A 9,116-nucleotide genomic window follows, 5' to 3' on the forward strand; every position below is an offset into this window, starting at 1 on the left:
TAGTGATAAGTAAGTAAGCCACAAATTTGCAACAATTTATTTAATTTAAGCTGCATTTTCTTGAAGTACTCACACTAGTTTTTTTATTCCTTCCTCAGAGGTTGTCCCTGGCAATGCAGGACTCCATGGCTCTGGCTAATGAAGCAGCGAGTGAGGTAGTGTCTGGTATTCGTGTGGTGCGGAGCTTCAACACAGAAAACATGAAGCCCGTCGCTATGACGACCGCTTGATGGGCACAAAAGCCCTCAAGACCCGCCGGGACATTGTCTCAGCTGTTTATCTGCTCGCACGGAGGGTGAGAAGTTTGTAATATTTTTTGAAACTATTTTTTTGGAACTCATGTAGTGTTGACTCTATCATTGCCTATGTGCATTGCATATGTGTGTGTTTGTAATCCTGTCTACAGTTGACAGGGTTGGCCATGCAGGTCCTCATGTTGTACTACAGCAGGCTGTTAATCCAGAGTGGACAGATGACAACTGGCAACATGGTTTCCTTCATCCTCTACCAGTCAGATCTTGGAGACAACATCAGGGTATCCCATATCCCATAATCCTCTGTGGATTGTTGTCAGTCAGGGCTCGTCATTGGAGTATTAGAGTTTAGCAGTTAAGCTAAGAGAACTTTTTATTCCTACTCAAGTCGAAAAGTCGGCATTTGAAAAAGAAAAACAAAAAAGACAGTTTCACCAATCTTTGAACAGCAAGAACATCAGTATCAGATGACCTTAAAAGTCCAGACAACTCATAGCTCTTAAGTGTGTCTAACTGGACATATCTTCCCTGTAATATGCTATTCTGAACATATAATTCCTTGTAAAATATTTATATTTATTTTACTGCAACTCTGACTGTAGACGCTCTATAAATGAAAGCATGTCTCTTTAAGTGATCACTTCACCAACGCTGTCCTGTGACTGCCGTCTTCCAGACACTCACCTACATCTTTGGGGACATGCTGAACTCGGTGGGTGCTGCTGGGAAAGTGTTTGAGTACCTGGACCGAAAACCTCAGGTCGACACAGACGGAAAACTCAAACCTGATCAGCTGACAGGACACGTTCACTTCCACAGTCTCAACTTCGCCTATCCTTCAAACCCCAACAAAATGGTGCTACAGGTGAGAGCTCAATGTCAGGTAGATCTTTGGTTTCAATTCAGACAATTCATAAGTAAAATTAAATAAATAGAGGAAAAGATTATTAACAGTTACCTACAATTACTAAAACCATTAATACCATTGCTATCTCCTTGATTCAGGATTTTTCCTTGGAGCTGAAGCCGGGTCAGATGACGGCCCTGGTGGGTCCGTCTGGAGAAGGAAAAAGCACCTGTGTGAGTCTGCTGGAGCGGTTCTACGAGCCACAGGAGGGAGAGATCCTACTGGACAATGAACGCTGAAATCCTACGACCACCAGTTCCTCCACAGAAAGGTCATTAGTCAGCAGTATTTTTTCTGATGGTGATGAAGCTCCTGTCTTGGAAAACGTTTTATCTTGTGTTTAAATTGGTTTTTTTGTGAATACAACATCAACAATTTTAGAGAGCATTAAGCACTCATCCATCACTCATCACCTTTGACCTTTAACAAAAAAGTAAAATTCAGAAAATGAAGTGTGTTCTGAGATGTGAGTTATACATCTGATTTAGTGTGAATTTTACTTTTATAATGTGTTAAACAGTCGAGCTGATGAGAGTGTGTTAACAGGTCGCAGTGGTGAGCCAGGACCAGTGCTCTTCTCTGGCACCATTAGAGACAACATCGCCTACGGGCTTCCTGACTGCTCATTGGATGAGATCCAGGAAGCAGCACGCAAAGCCTACGCCCACGACTTCATCAGGCAGCTGGAGAAAGGCTACGACACAGGTGAACACCGCTGAATGCCTGCAGAAAGGAATTATAAAGAAAATATCATTTGGGAGAGAAGAACAACTTTGTGTTTATTTATTTTAAACATTGTTATTTGATGGAGATGAAATTTGTGCACAGTGAAGACTGAATATTCCTCACTGCATCAAATTGGTTTTTTATTTTAAACCTTTCACATCAGCCTGTTCTGATGTTATAATGTGGTTAATTTCTCAGAGGTGGGTGAAGGAGGCGGCCAGTTGTCCAAGAGCGAGAAGCAGCAGATCGCCATCGCTCGAGCTCTGGTCAGACAACCACAGGTCCTCATTCTGGACGAAATAACCAGCTCTCTGGACACTGAGAGTGAAAATAAGGTACAATATACTGCAACTTCTAACACTGTATTGTCCAGTATATCCTCAGCATACCATCTTTCAACTGCATAGTTCTGTTTAGTTTTTTTATTCCTTCATATATCATTCATTTTACATATTATAAGATATATCTAAATGCTTCCTCTGACATCCATTAGCTCTGTGTTCATCTGAAAAGAGAGTCATACCATGTGGATATAATAATAATAAAACTAAATATTTCTGTGACTGACTCTTCACAGGTCCAGCAGGCCCTGGCTAGCTGTCCCAACCAGACGCTTCTGGTCATCGCTCACAAGCTGAAGACCGTTGAGAAGGCAGATCAGATTGTTGTGATTGGTGGTGGCAGAGTTGAGGAGAAAGGGACTCACCAGGAACTGATGAACATGAAGGGAGCTACTACAAACTGGTGGAGAAGCTTTTCACTGAGGGAAACTCGGTGCAATGAAAAACTACTGTCACTGTGTAAATGCTGCAGTTTGATGTGAGATAATTCTGTTTCAGTTCAACAGCAGCTAACCTGATGAAGATGTGTGATAACAAGTTGGAATTACTGTAAATATTTAAGTCAAATTTTTTTTGTGTAAATATTGAAAAATAATTCGCATTTTTTAGACGTTTTCTGTACTTTTAAAAATGCACCTTTACAACTCTGTTAGTTACACATCTATTATTTATTTTGCAGACTGTTCTAATCACATCAGGCGTTGTAAATGAATCAAATTACTTTTCTAATGGATATAAATCTGCTAACATTTTCCATTTCCTTGTATTCTGTGAATGTGAAAAGATTTGACATGATGACACACAGCTGACACCATAACTTTAATTTATGATCAGAGTGGTCAAAGGTTGCTTTATTGGTCTGTTCCAAATAAAAGGTTGATCAACAACATAATTTTGGATCATACTCAGTGGCCTCATTTGACTCCTGCCAGGACAAACTTTATCTGAATGTGTTTGTTTGGCTTTATGTCAAATATTCATAAAGTCTGAAACCAAATACATTCACACATTCATACAGACATAAATTTAAAAATGTGAATAAACATGGAGAACGCAGGGTTTGGGCCAACGTGATCAGATTTGTTCCATACACAGTAAAAATAAAAAAATAAAAGTAAATGAGATAATCATTAAAGCATTTTCTAAATGTCACTATATAGATGCAATAATAAGAAAAACTACTTCAAAATAAAGGAAACAGATTAGATTTTAAAAAATAACTAAAATGACTCAAGTATTATCAAACATGTTAATTATGAGTTTGTTATACCTGTTGTCTGAGGCCTTTGAGTTTTTCTGATCATATAATCAGTGTGTGTTGTATTTCTGGGTTGAAGCCGATGCAGTGCATTAAAACACAGCAGGTCAGGGTTGAGTTTTATTGTCTGAGCTGACCTGGAAAGTCCCTGACTACCAATCTGTGTGTGTTGTTTTTATGACTGAGATGGTTTGGAAAGTTGCCTGGTGATGTGTCATAAACACCAAAGGTAGAGTGAAACGACAAGTAGCACCAAATCAAAACACCAACCCCCTCTATCGACATCAATCAGACTGTTCGCTGCCATTTTGTCAAGACTCCTCTTCATCCACAAAATGGTGGCGAAAGTCACGTGTTTCAAACAGATCAGATATTCGCTTCTCCTGCATTTCAACGCCTGCATGACTTTTTAGAACTTAAAGTATCCTGAGACAGGTTCAGGAACATATGTGTCATTTTGTCTCTTTTTTAAATCTACTGTAATTATAGGTGCTTGTGTTTACATGTAAACCCAACCTGCAGGAGGAAACAGCATCATTCACACTAAAACAGCTTTATGTGTTATTTTTCAACATGTTTTAAGTGTGTTAAGTTAAAGTTTGTTTCAACACAACCTTTGCTTGCAGTATTATGCTGCAACATTGGTTGCACGTTGCTGTTTCAACATGAACTGAAGTATTGCATGCTGCTCTATGACTGGAAGTTGGTCTGTTTCCTGTTGGAACTTATCAAAACTTTTTTCACATTATCTGGATGAACCAAATAAGATGTGTGGTGGTCCGGTGTAAAAACAAACATTTTTTCATTGTTCTAAAAACGCCGGACAGTTTGTAGACACAAGGTTTCGGGCACAGTGACTCATCAGAAAACTTGGCTGCTTCCCATCAGCATGGTGTGCTGCCTGCGGGTCACTAAGGCAGCAGGGCTTAAAGTGGAAATGCAAAGCTGCCGCCATCTTAGGCTACACCTCAACACAAAATGTCCGACAGCGTGCGTGCACACAAAACCTGCACTATCAAGACAAATCAAAGATGATACAGTGAATCTGTGGATGGATCTGTCACTGTGATGTGACAGAAAAGAGTCACCCTCATGCATCCTCAAACCTGAGTGTGCACTAAAATATACTCTATATATATTCCTGTGTGTGAGTGTGTGTGTGTCTTTGTATTTGCGTATGTGCCGAGAAGCTTTTGCCTAACCAGTTCTGCACCATACCACTTCACCACGCAGCCGAGCTGGAAAGTCCCTTATCTTTTTTTCTTTCACTTTCTTTCTTAATTGTTTGGGCAGTGGCCGTCTGACTCAGCCAAACCGAAGCCAAGCCCAAGGTCTTGTGACTGAACGTGTTCTGGTTTTGTCTCTCTCCTTTTAGGTTTGCAGCTTTTGTTGATTTTTTCAGCGTCAGTATTTGGTTTGATACACTATATCTGCCACACAGGCTGTCAGATGGGCTGCCAGCGAGTGGCTGTTGATGGAGAGTTTCTAGTAAACCTGTTGTTTCAATTGCAAGGTATCATCTCCCTCTACCAGGCCTTAATTGTTTCAAAACAGGTTTTACCAGTGCCAAAGGACCAGGTCGCCTACACAGGTCTCCTATTGTTGCTTTAATAAACAAGTCATGAAAATAGCCATCCCTGTATTAGGTCTGTAAGCCTGTTACATAGTTTGAACACTTAAAATGGTTGGTAAAGTAACAGACAGAGGATTATTATAACTGTACAGATCCTGCTTGATCCCAAAATTAAAGTCTTTCAGAAGTGAGAGAAAATGAGTCACTTGACAGATTAGCTTCACTGTAACATAAAACTTGCTTCTGTTCTCTCTAAACCAAAAGTAATAAAGAAACTGAAGCAACAAAACTGACACTGATGCAGCTTCTCCTCACCTCAGTTTGTGTGACTGATGTATGAAAAATGAGTTATTACTGAATTAATATGTCTGATCTGGAGTGTCACATGACGCTGTTATGGATATACTGTTTTACTTGTGGTAATAGTAGCCAGATAAAACCACTGTGCAGGCATTAAACTGAGCCAGGGAGAGTATTGTATTGTTTTATAGCCAGGTAAACCCCCACTGTTATTTTGTGAATCCCCTAACTTCCCCTGGGGAGTGTGACAATTGCAACGTTAAATACAGCAAGAGTTTTTAGAGATTACTAACGAGGCATCAAGCAGTTAATGTGTGATTTCCCAAGTTGATGGTAATGAACACACACCACATGATCAGTGGAGGGAAGTCCCGGCTTCAGAACAAAAGTCAAATGAATTGGACAAACAGAAACACACACCAACCCTGAGCAGTGTAACAGCGCCGCGGTTGGCTGTGTTTGGCACTTTTATCAACAGCCATGTGATTTCTTGGAAACCCTGCCTGGCAGATAGGCTAAAGTTAGGGGATTCTCCAGCAGAGGATAGAAACGTTGCTCTCGACTGACATCTGGTGGGAACCACAAAACAGTCCTGCAAAAGAAAACATGAAAACAACTGTGCTGAAAACTGCCAACGACACAAACCACATTGGTTTAAGAGGTGGTTATAATCAGATTTGTTATGTAGCAGGGTTTCAGTTCTTGGTTGGTATAGATTTTGTGTTCTATGAGCTCTTGTGGTATCTATAGATTAACAGGAAACCACAGACATATATGTGACAACAGGGCCACATGAATGCACAGCAGAACCCACCAAAAAAGGAATTAACATAGTGACATAGTGGGAGTTACACTGGTTGATTGTGATTTATTTTTGGATGCATCAGTCACTGGACATATTGTGTAAGATCTGTATATTTTAGCAGGGGAATCAAAATGCAGAGACTTTGTTATTGTGTGTGAACTCCTAAACTGGCAGGTTGAAGGGATTGAAGCGTTTGATTTTCGGCTACAGGACCGGTCTCTCTTATTACCATAAAACTGTACTGAAACCAGTCGGACAGATTCCCATGATGTCAGTTTCAGTGCAGTATGGTGGTGTGGGAGAGTGACATAATTTACTTAAAACAGAGAGATGAAGAGCATCAGAAGAACAACACACCCCATGTGCGTATCTCAGGCAAAACCAGGCAACCATGTGATTTCCTGTAACTCCGTCTCAGTCTGGTGAACCAGCCACTGTAAACCGACTGGCATAAGTCTTGGCAAAAGATATAAACGATAGATCTCGAGTGCCCTCAAGTGGGACAAAATAAGAAATTATTTTATCCAGTAATATCTATGATCAATTTAGAGCCATGTGGAATCACCCAGGCTGTGTTTGTTTTATGTTAAATTATAGCTAACTGTGACTTTAACTACAGTATAACCTTACATTAGACCAGAATGTCTTCCAGAATATTTTAAAGGATAGATTCACAATTTTTAAGTGTCTTAAAACAACAGTCAGGTTTTACTTTTGGTTCTGACCATTAAAAATCCCTTTTTAATTGGGACAAAATCCATTTAACATGTCCTGTTTATTTTGTAACATTTTATGTAATTTTGAGCTGTAATTTTACCAGTCATGTTTTCATTCATAATTTCATATTGTATTGGCCCACATGGTGAGTACTTTTACATGTACAATTTCCAGTTGAACTAGTAGTAAATATATATATATATATATATATATATGTATGCATAGGAACACTGTTCAGGTTGCATGTGAACATGCATTCCTGTGAACATACCCCCAGAGAACCCTCAGCTCCTCCTAGGTCCGGCCCCCTATTTAGTTGGAGGGTATTTAAAGCACCTGTGGGAACATGGACTCTCTTTGCTTTCTCTGCCTCAGGTTGCCCCATGGTCCTTCTCACTCTGTGGTAGGTGAAGCCTTTAAAAGATTGTTTAAGGATGTTTAATGTTTTTGAAGAACTTTGCAATTGAATTGTACTTGTTTTCCTGCCTGGGTCTTCTGTGTCTTGTTTTGCTGGTTTGCCTGGTCATACTGGTGTCTGTGTCGATCCCTGAAGGTTGATTAGCCAGTGTGCTTTTATGGCAAGGTATGGGTTATCCTCATTTGTCAGCAGCCTATGACTAACACTTGAAAAATTATTACAATGTTAAACTTGTTAACATGCGTTTCTTGTATTTTAGGTTTTCAGCTGCTGTTTTGCCTTTTGGTTTGCTGTAGTTCCCCCCCCCCCCTTTAGTGGAGCTGTTTGCTGGCCTTGGTGGGGCTAGGCACTTTAGTGGTTCCCTTCACGACTGTAGTGGATAGAGCACTGGGACATATTTTACACCTATTTGCTGTGATTGCCAGTTGCTGTGCGCATATGTGTGGTGGGTGCCCACTTCTTCCCTTCCCTATAGTAATTTTGCATTACTGTACTGGAAGTTGTTTTAAAGATAAGATAAATAACGTTGTCAAATATAAAGTAACTGTAAAATCTTTTGCTAAAGCTTCATAAAGCTCTGATTAATTTTCAGAATTTCCATTCCTTCCACAGAACACTTCCAGTCATTCATTAATCAATAAATTAGTTTTCTTTTGGAACCACGTCTGTCTTGCTTCAGTTATTTGAACTTGTTGACTGTATATGACAAGGGGAGGTTTGGTTGCTACATGTCAGAGGCTCATGCACCTCGAGCACTGCCACTTATCTACAATAAAGCTGCATGTGACATTTTCTCACTGATCTCTAACGTTACAGGTAACTGGAACGAACCGCGCATGTCATTTATTGTAAATCGTTTGTTCAACTTGGTGGCCACTAGATGGCGACATAACACTATATTTCAATACCCTGAAAGGTAGTGACCTGAAATGGTCGGTAGATGGCACAATATAACACTAGTCCAGCCTGGTAAAACAGTTTTGGATCTCACTCACCTAGCCTTGACTGAAAGTAAAATGTTTTTTTTAAAGGCTCTTAGACAGTTAACAGAATGTAACCCCTAATCTATACCATCTGGACAAATCTTCTTTCCTCGTGCTGTTACAAATGAGACTAATCCCCAAACAGAAGATCATCCTTCATTAAAAGCAATCTTAATTCCAGGACGAGGTTTCCAATCTTTCTGGGAAGTCGTATTTGACACTGGCTGATCCAGTCAACAGACACGACACACAGGTACAGTAACTTCATTCATGTTGACACTGACTTGTAGCTTTCATTTTATTTCATGTCTTTAATGGCAGGACAGAAATAAATCTCCAACCAGCCTAAAAATCTAAAATTTTACTCTTATCTCTGTAAGTGATTACACAGATGAGAAAATCCAATCATCAAATTAAGTTAGTGGCTTCCCTCAGACTTAAATGCAGTTCTAGTTTATTACTTTATCTGAGTATTAAGCAAAATGTGCAGCTATTTGATGTTAGAATGAATGAACCATTTTGGATATGGGTCTTTCTATAAGTGACAGCACTTACAGACTTTTAAAGGTCCCTGCTGTGATGGTTTTGCACATCTGTCTGTGGAGGAGATAAACATGAGAGACAATGGAACAAAAAGCCAGACTTTCACACCTGAGCCCAGCAGTTTGTCTGCTGAGTACACACGTCACTCTTCTCCTGTAGTAGGAAACACACAGAATGGCTACACCCTTGTAATAAAACTACAAAGGCCAGAGACATATGCTACCAAAGAGATTACTCAGAGGATTAGGAAGCATGTTAATCTTATTTCATGTCAGTGATCATCTTTGTTGA

At 39.8% G+C, this 9,116-nt stretch overlaps 1 protein-coding gene and 1 long non-coding RNA gene across 2 annotated transcripts; both read left to right on the top strand.

Moving 5' to 3' along the window:
* Nucleotides 1–98: 98 nt before the first annotated feature.
* Nucleotides 99–2,796, top strand: LOC108872785 (ABC-type oligopeptide transporter ABCB9-like; the record flags this gene model as incomplete). The annotated part of the gene is given in 11 exon segments (XM_018660644.2): nt 99–192; nt 195–295; nt 407–535; nt 931–1,119; nt 1,260–1,392; nt 1,395–1,432; nt 1,708–1,723; nt 1,726–1,866; nt 2,086–2,222; nt 2,465–2,615; nt 2,618–2,796. Coding segments are annotated over 11 exon segments (1,182 nt in total), but the record flags the coding sequence as incomplete, so codon positions are not given.
* Nucleotides 2,797–7,255: 4,459 nt separating this feature from the next.
* On the top strand, nt 7,256–7,609 carry LOC127140807 (uncharacterized). The gene is made up of 3 exons (XR_007811289.1): nt 7,256–7,284; nt 7,435–7,464; nt 7,559–7,609. It is a non-coding gene; the product is annotated as an uncharacterized LOC127140807 (long non-coding RNA).
* The last annotated feature ends 1,507 nt before the right edge of the window (nt 7,610–9,116 follow it).

Source organism: Lates calcarifer, unplaced genomic scaffold (assembly GCF_001640805.2).
Source record: "Lates calcarifer isolate ASB-BC8 unplaced genomic scaffold, TLL_Latcal_v3 _unitig_4976_quiver_3520, whole genome shotgun sequence".
Classification (NCBI taxonomy): Eukaryota; Metazoa; Chordata; class Actinopteri; family Centropomidae; genus Lates; species Lates calcarifer.